Genomic DNA, 16,896 nt, shown 5'->3' with positions numbered 1-16,896 from the left:
CTGGAGTGACTCGGCGAGTCACATGGGTAGACTTAGCGAGTCGGATGAAGTTGGGCAGGAACTCGACGAGTTGGAAGAACAACTCGGTGAGTCTGTTGAAGGTTTTCTTGGACTCGGCGAGTCTGTTCTTGGACTCGGCGAGTCAAGTCGCGAAACCCCCAAACCCTTCGAGTTAAGACTCGGATCAGTGAGTTGAGTGGGGACTCGGTGAGTTGGACAGGTCAAATCGGTAGACTCGGCGAGTCATGGACTGACTCGGCGAGTCGAGTCGCAATTGGAAGGACTCTGAGCATATGAACTCGGCGAGTCAGTAGGCAGACTCGGCAAGTAGGGTTGACCAGGAAGGTTGACTTTGACCAGGAATTTGTCATTGACCAGAGTTGACTTAGTTGACTTTCGGGGGACAGTTAGACTAAGTATTGCATTGATATTGGTAGCTCGGGGAGCTAGTGGAGCAAGAGTTTAGAGAATTGCCGGGCAGCAGCTAGAGGGGTTATTAGCAAGTTCAGCAAAGTGCAGGTGAGTTTCCCTTTGTGTGAATGGGTCTAAGGCCATAATGTCGGCCCATGTAGTTATGAGTAGAAGACCCGGGGGTTAGCACTAGGCACAGTATGCTAGTACGATATTCAGGATGAGGTCCAATGATAGCGGGCGGGTGCCCAAGGATTGGTTTATATGATAGTTTATACTTGTTGTCTGTGTGATACATGTATGTGCCTGGTAGGGAGGTGAGTGTGGTGCGAGGTTCTGTATCTCACCAATAGCAGAGTATGGATGGTGTTCCACATCTCATTAGCAGCATAACAGGGGTGAGGCCCAAGTTAGGGAAGGAGTGAGTATGGGCTGGGCCCGTATCTCACTATCAGTAGGAGTGTGGACGGGGTTCCATGTCTCATCAGTAGCAGGACAAGGGCGAGGCCCAGGATAGGCGAGGCCTTAGGACAGGATCCATTGTATATGTTTAGCTTATGTTTTGCGGTATGATTATGTGCTATTATATGTTAGCGGGCGAGGCCCTGTGACAGTCGAGGCCTAAGTGAAACAGATCTGTATCCGAGCGGGGCTCGAAGCCAGGCGAGGCCTGGAGCGGCGGGGCCGTTGTAACGGGCGAGGCCCGAGGTAGGAGCAAGGCCCAAGATAGCAGGTGTGGACCAGTATGTGCAGTATGTGGTTATGCATGGTATGTGGTAGGGTGGGGAACTCACTAAGCTTCGTGCTTACGGTTTTAAGTTTTGGTTTTAGGTACTTCCGGTAGCGGAGGGAAGAGCTCAAGGCGATCGCATGGCACACACCATTGATTAGACAGCCTGGGAATGTTTTACTCTGATAACGAACATGTGTTTTGGAAATTAATACTCTGTTTATGTTTTGGATTGATGATTTTGCTTTAAGTAATGTTTTATTAAAAGAATTTTTTGTCTTGAATTTTGGGTCGTTACACTTGGTCACGTCGTGAGAACACACTCAAATCGATTCTAACTCGGTCTTGCACCAACTTTGCCAACTTGGTCACAGAAAACTCACTCAGCAAGCACCACGATGTGAAACCTCCTTGGTCACGTCGTGAATGCAACATGACAATATAGACGAAAGATCCACCATTGTCATGTAACGCCCCGAACCTAGCAGGTATATTTCGAAACCCGTCTTCTTTTGATTATTGTCTTTTATAGCCCTCAGAGAAGTTATGTTGGGTCCCGGGGAGTTTAGGGTCTTAAGTTGAAACTTTGGGCCAAAGAGGGGTACGTTAAGCGTACATAAGAGTACGTTGGGCGTACTAGGCGCGCCCTAGTACGCTAGGCGTAAGCTTATGTACGTTGGGCATACTCGCGTCAGCTAAAAACCCTAATGTTCGGGGTAAGGACTATATAAACACCCTTATGGCTCATTATTTACCGTCACCTCAACCTCCATACCTCAAAGAATGCCCTAAAACCCTAGTTTGTGTATGAAGAGTGAGTTAGTGTGCATCTTGAGCTTTGGAGAGTGGAGTTATTGCACCAAGAAGCTAGAGGAGGAAAGCAAGGCCTTGGATCTGAAGTTGGGTTACACCATTAGAACTCTAGAAGGTAAAAAGATTGAACCTTTATGCTTATTTACCTTAAATCTAGACATTTTAGCTTTATGAAGGTCTTTTGGTCCCTAGATTTCCCAAGTTGATGCATGGGAAGTTATAGATGAAATAAGTTGTCCTTTCAGACGTTTTGAGAGGCCTTAAGTGATAAAAATCAGTTCTTGTTAGCTAAACTTGATCCATGCTTGTGATAAGAAGGTCTTAATGGGTTAAGACTATGAGTTAAGGACTTTTTGGACGTCCAAAGTGATAAAGTCTGAAACTTTATGATTCTATGGCATATTTGGTCAATGGATCTGGAATATGGGTTCAAGAGCTCAACCCATTAAGCACTTATTAAGACCTTGGTAAATCCCCGCGTACGCCCCGCGTAAGATCTGTACGCCCAACGTATGTGGTTAGCGGTCCCGATGATGGTCAATGAAGAACTACGCCACGCCCAGCGTAACTGGGAGGTACGCCCCACATACGCTCCCTGTTGGACTTTTGGCTTGTGGGCTTTATGCTTTGGGCCGGTTATGGGTCAATTGGGTTAATCCCTTAATGGGCTATGGATATAATGTTGTTTGGGCTAGGTTAGACTTGTAGGTTTCGTGTAGGCCAATGGAGTGATGGGCCCAATTTAATAAATTGGGCCAATAATAGATTTGGACAATTTGGGTCTCGTTAATTAATTTGTATTCTTTATCTCTCAGTCGAGGGTGTCGGGCGTAGCAGTTGAGGACTCTCAGTTCAGTTCTGCACTATTGCTAAGTGATTTCTCCTCACTATACCAACAGGGTCTACGACACTAGGCCGGTCCCTTGGGATTTTATCCTGGAGTTAGTATGTGTTCTATATTCATGATCAGTTGGATTGGTACCTTGATGGATAGAATTGTGCTATGTTTAGCAGTTAGTATGATCTGTGCTTATTGTATGATTATGTGCTATTTATATGTCGACATACATGGATGGGTTGGGTTGAGGCGGTGTCTTGCTTTGTGCGGTTGAGGCCAACATACTCGGAGCGGTCCGGATAGGCTGTAGGCCCATAGGAGGCGGTCCAGTCATGCCGAAGGCTCGGGAGCGGTCCAGATAGGCTGTAGGCCCGTAGGAGGCGGTCCAGTCATGCTGAAGACTCATTATACATGATGTTAGTTATTATTTATTATTAGATGCTAGAGGTTGGTATTTTGGAGGTAACTCACTAAGCCTTCGAGCTTACATCTTATCGTTTATTGTTTCAGGTACATCAGTTGACCATGGCAAGGCGAAGACGTGACGTACACATCCCCGTTTTTATGATTTTGGATTTCTGGGAACTCTGATATGAAAACATTTTGAAAGCAATTAGAACTTGTTGATGTTTGAATAACCTTTATTTGTGTAAAAATGGTTTTTTTGAAAGTTTAAATTTCTTCGAAAAATTTTGGGTTGTTACATGTCACATCGTAACATTCCATAGTCGTAACATTCCATATGTCACGTCATGACCACCGTCTGAGGCAACATCTTAATAGTTTGAGTCCTTAATCCATTAAGTCTTCAACTCTAACTTTATAGAAAGCTTTAAGGGACTTCATAGGTTCATAAAAATGACAACTTTATGGACATGCATGCTCCATGCATGTACTCAACCTAACCTAGGTCAAAAGCCAAGAAAATGACCTAAAACTCATGTAAGCTTCACAATTCCACAACCAATATTTAGATCCATAAGATATGATGCTCTAGGGACTCCAGAGGACCATAAGGTTGCCAACTTTATTCCATCTAGTCACTCAAATCAAAACTATGAATAACAAAGGACTACAACAACTTAAATTTAAGAGAATAAACCATAAAGGTATAAGCTTGAACCCTTACAAATGGTCAAGAAGGTGATATCAACGATGAGAAGTTGTTGCTGCTTGATCCTTACACTAATTCTCCTTATACCTCATTCAAAGAGCACCAAAACCATCAACATAAGCCAAGGACCACCAAGAGGAATTAAGGTTAAGGTTTTTGAGGTTTTAGAGTGGTAGAGGCTAATAATGAACCCTAAGTTCGAGTTTATGGGGTTTAAATACGAAGGAAAATCTAAAAGATCATAGGCTTGGGTTGTACCCCTTGTCATGTCTATATGTCACATCGTGACTCGCTTCCTGATACACATTCCTCATTTGTCTGGTCACATCGTGACCTCCCCAAGGTCTCGTCACGACACATGATTTTTACCAAAAATCATGCCTTTGATTCCTTTATTCCCTACTCCGATCCAATTTGGAAAGTAGGTGTTACATATCTAACAGTGTTGGAGGTTATAATTTAGCTCCAATATTTATTGCAAGTGAATATCATCGTTGATCTTAACAAATGGAGAGATATTTAAAAAGACTTGAAAAAAAAGTTTAGAGATTTGTTGAAGAAGAACCCCATGTACCTGTCCTCCCAACTATCATTGATTAAACCATAAACTAGCCTAAAGTATTAAGACTTTATTGGAGATTTCCCTATTTTAAAGCTACCATATTTTTTATTTTTAGATTTTTTTTAAATACACTATGACCATGCCGATTTAGCACATCACTAAGGTAAAGTGAGTTTATTTTGTTTTCACTAAACTCATCCATGTTTAGCAAAAAAAAAATCTAATTTGAAAATAATAGTTTTTTATTATTATTATTATTATCTTGTTAGAAGGTGATAGACTTTTGATTAAAAAAATAAAAATAAAATAATTCATCAAAATGCATGTTTTGTATTTTTTTTTTTGGTTCATTTTATATCAATGTCAGATCTAGAAAGAAGAGTTAGGGTTTTCATAAAAATTTTAGGGGTTACTATCAGAAAACACTCATTTCTTAAAGAAGTTTCCAGCACAATTGTTAATAAACCTACAAATTTACAATAAATTCACAATTATCAAACTTTATGATGGATTTGTAAGACAGAAATGGTATTTAACAGATGAACAAAAGAGATTCTTATTATAACTCAAGAAAATAACTCAAAACTTGGGTTACAAAACAATGCTACAGGAGCTCTCTTAATCACTCTGTGAAGACAATACATAGCCCATATATATATATATATATATATATATATATATATATATATATATATATATATATATATATAAAAGAATAGTTTTATTCTCCTTTTGACATGTGTCATCCTATTAGGCTTCATAATTAATACATATTTTATTCTCCTTTTGTCATGTGTCACCATATTATATCTCATAATTAATTAATGTCACTTGTCAACTCCATTTCAAATTTCAATTTTAAATTTTTCACTCTAATTACATTAAATTAATAACATTAGAATAAAAATTAAAATTAAATTAATACAAATTATAAAATGATATAATTTCACATATTTATTTAAATTAATGATTAAAATTTATATAACTAAAAAGATCTCTTAATTAATAACTTATTTAAAATAATTAATTAATAATTTTGAGTTTTGACTATAAAAATTTAATTAATTTTGTAACTGTGGTTCTTACGGATTATATATATATATATATATATATATATATATATATATATATATATATATATATATATATATATATATATATATATTGATCCTAATCCTTGCTCACCAAGAAAACTTGATCCTTACCATAATTCCTAGTATCCTACTCGAACTAGGATTCCTAATTGCCTTTTATATACCGACTAGTGCATAAAGGTAAATCAGGAAATTAGATAATATGATTGCCAATAAATTCATGATGGTTTGTGATGGATTTCCAACAGATTTATGACGGTTTTTGATGAATTTTTATTAAATTTAGATTTGACGGAAAAATTTGAGAAATAGTTCGTGCTACCCTTGCAGCATAATAAATATGTACATGTTTTATATTTTATACTTGTTTTAGAAATGAGTTATTGGTTCTATAACAATTTTTTCTAATTTCACAATTTTGATCTATAATTATATGTTTTCAACTTTTCTTTTTTGTTTATAAGATATATTTTATAATTTAAAGGAGGATATTTATTGTTTAGATAATTTGATATTAAATAATTTGATATTAACAAATTCAATCACATTGTTCAGATATTTCATTTTTCCATCATAGTTGAAGATGATCTGTATGCAGAAACTAACCAAACTTCGCAGCCTCATAATCAAACGAATTCACAAAAAAATTGCAAGCATCATATGTTGAAGGCTATGGTACTCATACTAAAAACTATATCTAAGGACATCCACAATACATTAAATTTATTAGATTTTAATGGATTGATACATCATCAATTTATTTACTATATAATTTTATATTAATTTTCCTACAATGCATTCAACTCAATAGAGTTCAATGAAATATATATTTAATAGTTAATAGGTTTTTTTTTCATTGAAGAGTTCAATTGTCATTGAACATCATATCCATTGAATGCCAACATGACATCCCATAATGATGGAGTTTAATCCATTGAATGTCAATTAAGCATGCCATTTCATTTAATTCTTCCATTAAACTATACATTGTGGATGCTCTAAAGGCTAAGAAAATACATTTATTTTTTCAAAAACTTGTCATAATTTGAATGATTATGAATGCAAACATCATCTACTATAACAAATGAAATTATTATTGCTATGAAATCACAACGGGTATGTGCATAATAAGATTCTATAAAGGGACTGAATGCAACATTTAAGATTTTTTAATTGTAATCTTTTATTAAAATCAAACGGCAAAAAAATGGAACTAATTAATTAGTAAATTATGCAAATTTTATAGTTTTTAAAATGAAAATAATATCTTACAATAAAAATATTAAGTTCAAAAAAAAATATAAAACTCATTTAGAAACATTTGAAAATTTATTCTGATGTGAATTTTTTTGTTACAACCCTAAACATTACAAACATTTGAAAAAAAAATCCTTTTAACAACTTTTCTTAACAAAAACCCACCGTTAAAAAAATACTAAACATTTGTTATTGTAGTCAAATTAGATAAAAATTGTTATAGAATTTGGATGACGCCTAATGGTGATAATCTGTTAAATCGGCAATAAAGGTTATAGTGGTCAGCAATGATTTTTTTTCTTCAAAATATGGTGTTTTATTAATTAGTAAAAATATAATATACAATATTTTAATCGGAAAAATAAATGAAATATGATAAGTTGTATGTAGTTTGCAATAAAAACTATTTTCTAATATTTTTGAATTTTATTTTATCAATTTCTAAGGCGAGTAAACCAGGGACACATATATTTTCATAGTATTTCTTTAGTAATCACCCATTGTTCGAAAAAACTTTATTTTTTTGAGAATTATATAAATAAAATAATATATTGATAATTATTTAAATATAACTTTTAATACTATATTAAAACAACGAAAACAAAATAGTGAAATACCCGTTCATTCAACAACTTATATACTCTTAATAAGAATACGAAGGCCAATAGAACTCATCATATTTGTCGACGTATTCATCCATGATAAACAATACATATATTTATGTCTAAAATACTCAACATAATATATATATATATATATATATATATATATATATATATATATATATATATATATATATATATATATATATATATATATATATATAAGTAATAAATTTGATGTCGAATAAAACAATTCAATATAAACATAAAGCTAATGATCATCTTAAAACATACATATTGTGAGACTAACATATTCTATGAACACGAGTTAAGCATCATCAAGATTAAACTTTTTTTTTTCTATCTCACTCTCTCTTCCAAGATAAAGAGATAAATATGGCTCCATTTCTCTTTCGACAATCCAAGTGTCTTCCATAAGATCTAAAAAATAAGTTTGTGCTTCGGCCTTATTGTTATCAATTGATGTCATGCATTCATCAACATTCAAATAATGTTCTTCCGTTTTACCTATAAGATCGTGTTTTACAAAGAAACAAACCATCAATCATGTTTATTTGATGTTTTTTCAATTTAATGCAATTAACGACTTAATAGAGAAAATCTAAGTGATCATTTATTAATGTAATATGTTTGAATGCCAAACATATCGGTTACCTTTGTCTTTAATGTTCGTTTTAGGTTTCTTGATGTTTTCAGGGTTATCATTGCTTGTTAGTATCATTTTGTTGACAATGTTTGCCATGTTGATGACTTTTTCCTTAAACTCATATACCGAACTTTTCATTTGTTCTTCATAGTTTGAGAGACATATGATATTCTTCTCTTGCTCTTGTTCTATAGTTTTCAATTGGTCCTTAAACATTTCTACTTGTGTTAAAGAAAACTTTATAGTTGAGCGAGTCAATAATGGATTTTTGCCTCTTCTCTTGATATTCACTAACAAATCGTATCTTCCTCCTTGAAACCATTCATTCGCATATTCATGACGTTCCCAACTGATCTTTCGGAAACCCTTTGAAACAAACCAAAATAATAGTTAGAAAACAATCCATTGTAGTGCAAGAAAGATTATCAAAATGGAAGTAAAGTTACACATAAATGCACTCAAGCTTTTCCAATTGCAAAATGTCACTAATTCGTGAAAGATTTTATACGCTCCCTTATGACTTATGACATCAAAATAACTTTTCATCTTCAAAATCTGATACGTATAAATGTCATTTCATGAGGAATTTGTGAAAAACACTTAAGTTTTAAAAAAAAAAGTACAATATATGGCTAGGATAGGAATATGTTGGTGTTTATGAAAACATTGTTATATAATTTATATTCCAACGTGGGTAAATTTGATTTTAAAACTAAAAAAGTATAGATTTCTAATTTGAGACTTACATATATGTTAAGTTGTGAATTGAAGCTACTAAAATTTGCATGAGTGAAATACATAGGAAGAACTTGACTAGCAAACTCATTAATATCTCGGATGATGAAACTATCACGATTAGGTAGGTTCCATGAAACAAAATTATCAGTTTCTTCTTTTTGTACCATGTCATATAGTTTTTGTAAAAAGTGAGGTATACGTCGTCGATCATCACCAACCACACTACCTCTATTATTATCATTGTGTTTTTTAGTAAGTTTTTCAGTCAAATCACTCAAGGTCATAAAACCATCGATATGAGTCATCGATGCCTCACATTGACCATACATTAGTTCAAAATCTTTCTCGATATCAACAAAATCAGTTCCAAGGTTAAAATCAACAAGTTTTCTTTTACGGCCTTCGAAAAATGTTGATATCAGTTTATGAGAGTTATCTTCAATAATACTTTTGACCTCGGAGAAAGTTTTTCCTATATCATCTTTAAGCCAATGTATTTTCGTTTTGATTTGTTGTTGAGAATGTCTAACTTTTGCAAATAAGGCTTCAAGCTCGTTTGTGGCAACACTAAGTGTTGATATGTTGTTGGTGGCCATAAGTGGTTTGTTTCTTCTCTTGATGTGTTTTAGCAAGAGTTGATTCCCTTCTTGGAAATACTCGTGCTCGAACTCCAATAAGTGATCTCCTTCCTTCTTCTTGAAACCCTTTTCAAATTGGATTTCAACAGTTAGTTTCAACTAGATGACTATTCAAATCGATTCAAAATGTTTACAAGGATGGTCTAACCCCAGACAATGGGTATCCTTTTTATTTGTCCTCACGAAGAAAGAAAAAATAAAAATAAAAGTTGAGTTTGATCAAATCTACTCGATCTATCTAAGAAAACCAACATAGGTAACTTTCTTTTAGGGTTTTCTTGTTATTTGTTTCCACTATTGAGTTTTTTTCTTTTTATTCTGTCACACTTGAAAAAGATTATGCATCTATATACCCTTATATGTATGTCATTGTAGCAAAGAAAGAAATACTAACATAGTTATTAAGTTGATAAATGAAGTTATCAAGATGATTGATTTTGAAGTAGCAAGGGAGAATCTCTGATATAAATCGTCCTTCATCGGATATGATGAAGGTGTTAGAAGACGAGCCCCATGATATGATGGAGTTGGTCGCTTTATTATCAACCATTTTGTATAGTTTGCTCAAGAAGTTGGTACATGCTAGTTTCAATTTTGTTCGTCCATTGCCGCCGCCACCACCACCATCACCACCGTTGTTTGTTATATTGTTGAAAGCACTACCACCATGGCTGCCGCCAGAGACCTCCTCCTCTATTGTTCCCATAGGTAGAACCACAATGAGAAGTATCAACACATAGAGTTTATATAGAGAGAGATATGTACCATAAGACATCCCATCACAGCAACTGAAGTGTGACTAATGTGTACAACATTCGATTCCACATGCCACAAGTAATGGTTTGCATGGTTTGATAGAATAAAAAAGTAACTAGATGGGACAAGCAATTGAACCATATAATTTTTTAATTTAATTCGTATATCAATTATAAGTTATAACTAATCATTTTTTCTTAAAGCATAAAAAGTTAATATATAACAAAACCTTATCACACAAAATTAAGATTATACTAGAAGTTTTTTGTATTCAACCTTTTTAGAAATAGTCAAATATTAGTATTACTTAAAAATCACATAAATAAAAATAAATTTTATTAAAACTTTTTAACTAAGAAATAATAGTTACCAAAATCAATTAATATTCTTTCTACATTTTTTTTACTTGGGCTCTTATTTTAATTAAACTATTTATTATTTATGTTTTGAATTTGATGAAAACCTTTTACATGATTATTGAGAAGGTACATGCAAAACAGTTATGGCCGAATATTATTACGCCACATGTTAAAACATGCAATCTTCACTTCACTTTGACTTGGTCAAAACATTTAAACAACAAGTACAAACAACAAGTACAAGCGATAATAGCATGTAAGCATGACAAAGGTAGTTATTTGTATAATTGTATTTGAAATAAAACAGCTCAGGTAAAAAAATAAGTGTATGCCTGGAAAACATTGTTTCCGTTATTTAACCAAAACAAAAACAAAAAGGTAAATAATAGATGAAGAATAATTATGATTTTCTGTAACCAAAAAAATAATAATAATAATAAATCGGCGTACAAAATTGGAAGAACTCTATGATGTGTTTGGTGTGGTATTATATTTGACTTGAGTCTCGGCCGAATATGAAACGTCTCATCCAATCGGACACCACTAGCGACCTTGTACGCCAACTCACTTGCTTGCTGTTCAATTTCAATTTTCAAATACAAAATAAAATTAAAACAACATAAATAATTACAAGTAATTAATTAATTAATTATAATACGTAGGTACCTTGCATAGACAGAATACCAGAGCCACTGAGTGCTGTGGCCAATGGAAACCCAATCCCCAGGGAGTTGTGCTGCTGTTTGTTCTCCTCCTAATGGAGCAAATTGGCCAAGGTGCTTGTATCTACACAAACAACCAATAAATTCACATCATATATATATATATATATATATATATATATATATATATATATATATATATATATATATATATATATATATTTTAAATTAAAATTGAATTTGTGCCTGAAAGGACGAAACCGATGGCGTCCCGACTCTCGGAAACGGAGAGGACCTTCCGGATGTTTCTCGCACTCGTCCATGCGGTTAAAGCAATCCGCAAGGTATGACCCTTGCTGAGCTGCAACCTGCAAACCAATTATCATTAAGTTAAGTGTTGTTGGATAAATGATGTTTATAAAATATTTGAGAAAACAACAAATAGATAAACACTTAAGGTTGCGTATAGTGAAACATAAAGCTTATTGCAATGTAGTGTTTGGTGAGAGCATTAAAGTCATTTGATGTCATTTTACATTTTCCATCTAGCTGATAACTGATAAGCTAGTTGCTAACTGGTAAGTTTTAGATAATGGTTTTTACCTGAGCGGTTGCGGGAAGATTCTTCATTTGAGAATCAACTTGAGATAGAGCGGATTTAAATTCTTCAACATTGAGTGCAATTGATTCTTTTGCAACATCGCCCTTGGATTCCTTTAGTAAATCAACAAGATTGCTCATTTTCTTGTTCTTTAGATAAAGTTGCACTTGAGGATACCTGATAGATAGTGTTGTAAGACGTTATTCACTACTTAAATGGAAAACGTATGTATTTTTGTAAAATACTTGATTACCTGTCACAGATGTCATCAAGGGCTTCTTGAAATTCTTTAACTGTAAGGGTTCCAGAGTTGTCCTTGTCAGCCTTTTTAAATATAGACGAAATATCCTCCTGCAAAATCAAATGTAATTCTGATGTTTATGGGATCCTATTGAATTGATTTCGTTTTATAAAAAAGGTACCATGACTTTGCGTTGGTTGATTGTGGCACAATCGCCTAGAGCATATATGCTGTTGGTTCCTTCAACTCGAAGCCATTCATCAGTTGCTAATACACGTCGATTTGCCTAAACAACAGAAAGAAATAAGGCGTCAGCATCTTATTGAAATGACAATGGTTTTGACATGTCATGTTGATTTAAAGAAGAGAAAAATACAAACCTGACCAATTTGCTTCATGAAGTCCATGACAACAGGGCGAGTTGCAATACCTGTTGACCAGACAGCCATCCCATAAGGTATTGTAGAGATTTTTCCAGATTTGATTTCTTTTGTTGAAATTTCTTTATCTGTCACCTTCACCACCATTGATCCTGTTCTCAAATCTATACCATCTCTATGAAACTTTTCTTCTGCGAAAGCTGTAATTCTTTTGTCAAACCTGCAACCAAAAAAGTGGAATAATTAATGTTACATATCTCTCGTTTGTAGCATATAACAAGTGTAGAAAAGGTTTAGTTACATTACATGTTGAGAATATGGTCGGTTGCTTCAAGAAGTGATATTTTGACGAAATCTTTAACAGCTGGATACAATCTCACCAAATCCTCAGAAACAAAATCATGAAGCTCAGCTGCAAACTCAACACCGGTGGGCCCACCACCAACAACAACAAACTGAAGCATCCTTTTTCTCTCATCTTCACTTACGTTTGGTAGGCTTGCCTTTTCAAAGCAATCGATTACACTCCTCCGGATCTTTAGAGCATCTTCAACTTCCTGAAATAACACAAAGTAATGAAATCGAATAAATGTTCATTTGAACTTTTTAACTTTACTCTATTTACATTATTTAATAATAATAAATGAATTTGATTAGTTACAAATAAGATATTAAGATGAGCTTGAAAGAGTTACCTTCAAGTAGAGGCAGTTTTCTTCGACACCAGGAGTGTTGAAGGTATTAACACGTGCTCCCATGGCAACAACAAGGTAATCATAATCAACAATGAATTCTTCTTTCTCATCTTGAGTTGAACGACAATATACTTTCTTATTTTTTGCATCAATTTTGTAACATTCAGCTTCCAAGAAATTAACATTTACATTCTTCTGTTACATATTAAAACAGCCATTAATCAGTACCCAATAAGCAAATATTATATATATATATATATATATATATATATATATATATATATATATATATATATATATATATATATATATAAATTTTCTTCACCCCACCCAAAAAGATAGAACATAAACTTTCTCTTGAAATCTCATATGTGGAAAAAAAGAACATAAATTCTTTTTCTCATCCTCGTCATCAAAAAAACAAAAATAGCCCTGGAAATTTTCATATTGATGTCAATGGTACAAAATTTTCAATTTTCTTTATTCCTCCCAAAAAGGTGGAACATAAACTTTCTCAAGAAATCTCTTTCTGTGGAAAAAGACATAAATTCCCTTTCTCATCTTCGTCATCAAGAAGACGAAAATAGCCCTAGAAATTTTCATATTGATGTCAATGGGACAAAATTTACAATTTTCTTTATCCCGCCCAAATAGATAGAACATAAACTTTTGCTATTGAAAACTCGTCTGTGAAAAAAGACATAAATGCCCATTTTCATCCATGTCATCGAAAAGACGAAAATAGCCCTAGAAAGTTTTTGTCCAACCACAACACAATAGGAATGGACTCGACTGGAAGGAAGTGGAAAGACTTTCTAGGACTATTTTAGATGATGATGATGATGATGAGAGGGGTATTTACGTCTTTTGCAAAACACCATATAACAAATTCAGTTACCTTTTTGACAATGTTGCGAATGGGTTCCACAACACTTCTAGCTTCCACAGTGCCAACAGTGACACTTGGTAGTAAAGGTGTGAAAGCAAAGTAATTTCTAGGTGAAACCACTTGGACATCATATGAAGAATTCTTCAAATTTTTCAAGAAACTTGTTCCAGCCCAACCAGTTCCAAGTACAACTACCCTCTTTTTCTTGTTACCTGCCTCGGGTAATTCATCAATCTTTGGACTACTACTTAATATGTTTCCCTCTGAATAAGCCACAAGACCTCCACCACTACAAAGTTACATATATGAAAAGCTATAAGTTCGTGTACATAATAAACAAATCAAAGAAAGTAGAGTTTTATAGATGAAGAAAAAAAATGGATGTTCATTGTTGTAACAGAAAGAAATGAGAATAGGATGTTATAAATTATAATGAATGATTAACTGAAAGTATGTTCCTAAAGAAAACAAGAGAAAACAGGGGAGATGAGTGAACAAAAGTGATGAGCTTTTGCCAAAAGCTGATATTAGAACCTGAAATGAGTGAACAAAAGTGGGTTTTTGCTGCTGTAGAAAACAAGCAAAAGGTAATCATCTAGCAAATTTATCACATACTCCTTAAATCAAGGAAAGAGAGGGAGGTGTTATCCCTTGAAGAAAAAAGTCAGATCTGGAAAGAGAAGTATGGCCAAAATGATTTTTTTAAACTTTTCTGACTTTTATAGGTTTAATCATCACAAAAGCTGTTAACTAACTAAATTATATAGTAGATTGTGGTCTGTTTCTTGGGAGTTGTTAATTAAGAAATTTTCCTTCAAGAACACCATAATGTACATTAGAGAACCCTTCCATTATATTATCGGCATCAATTCCTCAAGTTTGACTCATTCTTACATAATGGTTTCATCATCAAACTTGAATCCTAAATCAGTATTATCATCAACTAAGTTTTTTACTTTAATGATTCGATCTTATATGATGTCATTACTTGATAATTGCTTCATTGAATCCTGTTAGATGTTTAATTTGTTCCACATATATTTTGCCTTGTGTTCCTATAAAAAACAATCAGAACTAACAGGAGCCATCAATCTTAAACACATTAAACAGAATTAACCACTCAAAGGAGCCATCAACCTAAACTAACCACCTGCAAGATCAAATCAACCTCTACAGAAATTGATAAAAACCACCACACGATTCTGAAGATTTGCTGTAATCGATAATACATCTCAAAACTCGGTTAAAATTTCCAAAACGTTACATCTTATGAAGTATGAACATCACATCTACTTCACACCGAATCCAGATCTAATCGACTTCAAATCAACGTTTAACCAAATAAAGCAGCATTCACAACAATCAGATTGAAGTTCGTTCATTAAAAAAAAACAAACAAACAAGCATTGGTGTTACCTGACGGCGAAAACCACGAGAAATCTCGAGAGAGAAGGATGTTGACGAAACGTTTGAGAAAACCTCTCGTAGATATTCGAACTCTTCATTTTTGCTCCAAATATAGCAAAAACTCAGAATTCAGATCTGCAAAACAACATCAATAACAGCAACATGGATCAAACATCGATGATAGTTGATAAGTCATTCGTCATATTCATCATATACATAATCAAACATTAACGAAGTTCTTACTTTTTAGAGAGAGAAAAAGATGTAAGATAGTTGCCAAAAATATGGGAGGGGAATGAAAAATGGTGAGGGGTTTTAGGGAGTTTTTGGCGTTGGGAGAACGCGAATCTTCTAGATGACTTGGAAAGCAAGATTTTGGTTGTCACCAGGATTTCCGGAGGAGCAATGTTTCGGCCGTCAGTTAGGTGTCGGGACGTGGCACGTGTTCAGCACTTTTTTCGTTGAAAATTGAAAATTATTATTTAACTTTGACTAGCCCTTTGTCAAAGGTGAAAAGTTATACAAATATCTCCGGGTCTACTTTGTATTCTCGGAAGAGACGTCTCAAGTTTAATAATCAATTTTATTATAATTTTTAGAAATCTTCAAAAAAAAAAAAAAGTTAGGGCTAGGTTAAAAAGATGTATAATAAAGTGTTTCTAATAAGAATTTTAATGAGTTCAATCTCAAAAATATATTAATTTGGTATTTTTTTTTTAAAAAAATTTAAAGAAATTCTAATATTTTAGTTCAATTTATAAAAAATCTCAAACTAAATTTTGTTCATAGAAATACAAAATATTGGCTAAAACTTCAAAAAAAAAAAAGACATTTTTTGGCCGATTTCATAGATTTAGCCGATATTTTGTTATTTTTCGTTAGTTTTGTCAAAATATTGAAATTTTTTTTGAAAATTACCCAATAACCAAAATATTTAGATTTTTTTTTTTTTTTTTTTGAAAATTACCATGAAATTAATAGATATTGTTATTAATAAATCATTTATAAACATAACAAATATTTTTTATTATAAACTAAGAAAATACATTTTTTGCTAATTTTTAAAAATAGAATGATAGACTAAGTATTCTTCTATTGTTTGTTGAACACTTCAAACTCTCTATGTTCCTCATATGTATCGCCGTGGGTGTCATGGTGAGATGTACTATGTATGTTTCTCCAATTAAATACAAATTACTTAATAAATAATCAATAAATGTCTACTTACTATAAGGTGTGATGCTATAGGATCACATGCGACATGTTATTAAAAATATCATTACATAATAATTCTTGAACATATAAATCTTTCATTATGTTTTTTAACCTAACTACTATCCAACCTCGATATATTACTTGGTAAGAACCATCGAAATACACATATTTATCATGAGTGAAAAGTGAACTTTGAATGAAAATTAAATAGATAAGCACCCTTCACT

General features: G+C 33.1%; 1 protein-coding gene across 1 annotated transcript; it reads right to left on the bottom strand.

Moving 5' to 3' along the window:
* Nucleotides 1-10,829: 10,829 nt before the first annotated feature.
* LOC145049868 (external alternative NAD(P)H-ubiquinone oxidoreductase B2, mitochondrial-like) lies at nucleotides 10,830-15,824 on the bottom strand. Its single transcript, XM_078998211.1, has 12 exons — nucleotides 15,698-15,824; nucleotides 15,464-15,589; nucleotides 14,057-14,336; nucleotides 13,159-13,353; nucleotides 12,770-13,020; nucleotides 12,464-12,683; nucleotides 12,265-12,369; nucleotides 12,096-12,193; nucleotides 11,845-12,019; nucleotides 11,488-11,609; nucleotides 11,246-11,365; nucleotides 10,830-11,154 (listed from the first exon to the last, which is right to left on the bottom strand). Exons 2-12 carry the CDS (start codon nucleotides 15,550-15,552, stop codon nucleotides 11,067-11,069), a joined length of 1,743 nt encoding a protein of 580 aa, XP_078854337.1. The 5' UTR covers nucleotides 15,553-15,589; nucleotides 15,698-15,824; the 3' UTR covers nucleotides 10,830-11,066.
* Between the last annotated feature and the right edge of the window lie 1,072 nt (nucleotides 15,825-16,896).

This window comes from Lactuca serriola, chromosome 1 (assembly GCF_051521515.1).
Source record: "Lactuca serriola cultivar US96UC23 chromosome 1, Lser_US96UC23_V15, whole genome shotgun sequence".
In the NCBI taxonomy this organism is placed as follows: Eukaryota; Viridiplantae; Streptophyta; class Magnoliopsida; order Asterales; family Asteraceae; genus Lactuca; species Lactuca serriola.
This window is presented reverse-complemented; position numbering and strand designations above follow the sequence as displayed.

Excerpts from the sequence above, each read along its gene's own strand:
- LOC145049868 (XM_078998211.1), bottom strand. The coding sequence starts at position 15,552 with ATGAAGAGTTCGAATATCTACGAGAGGTTTTCTCAAACGTTTCGTCAA. Across the intron at positions 13,354-14,056 it reads TTCGCAACATTGTCAAAAAG|AAGAATGTAAATGTTAATTT; the intron begins GTAACTGAATTT and ends AATATGTAACAG. Across the intron at positions 12,194-12,264 it reads TCAACCAACGCAAAGTCATG|GAGGATATTTCGTCTATATT; the intron begins GTACCTTTTTTA and ends TTGATTTTGCAG.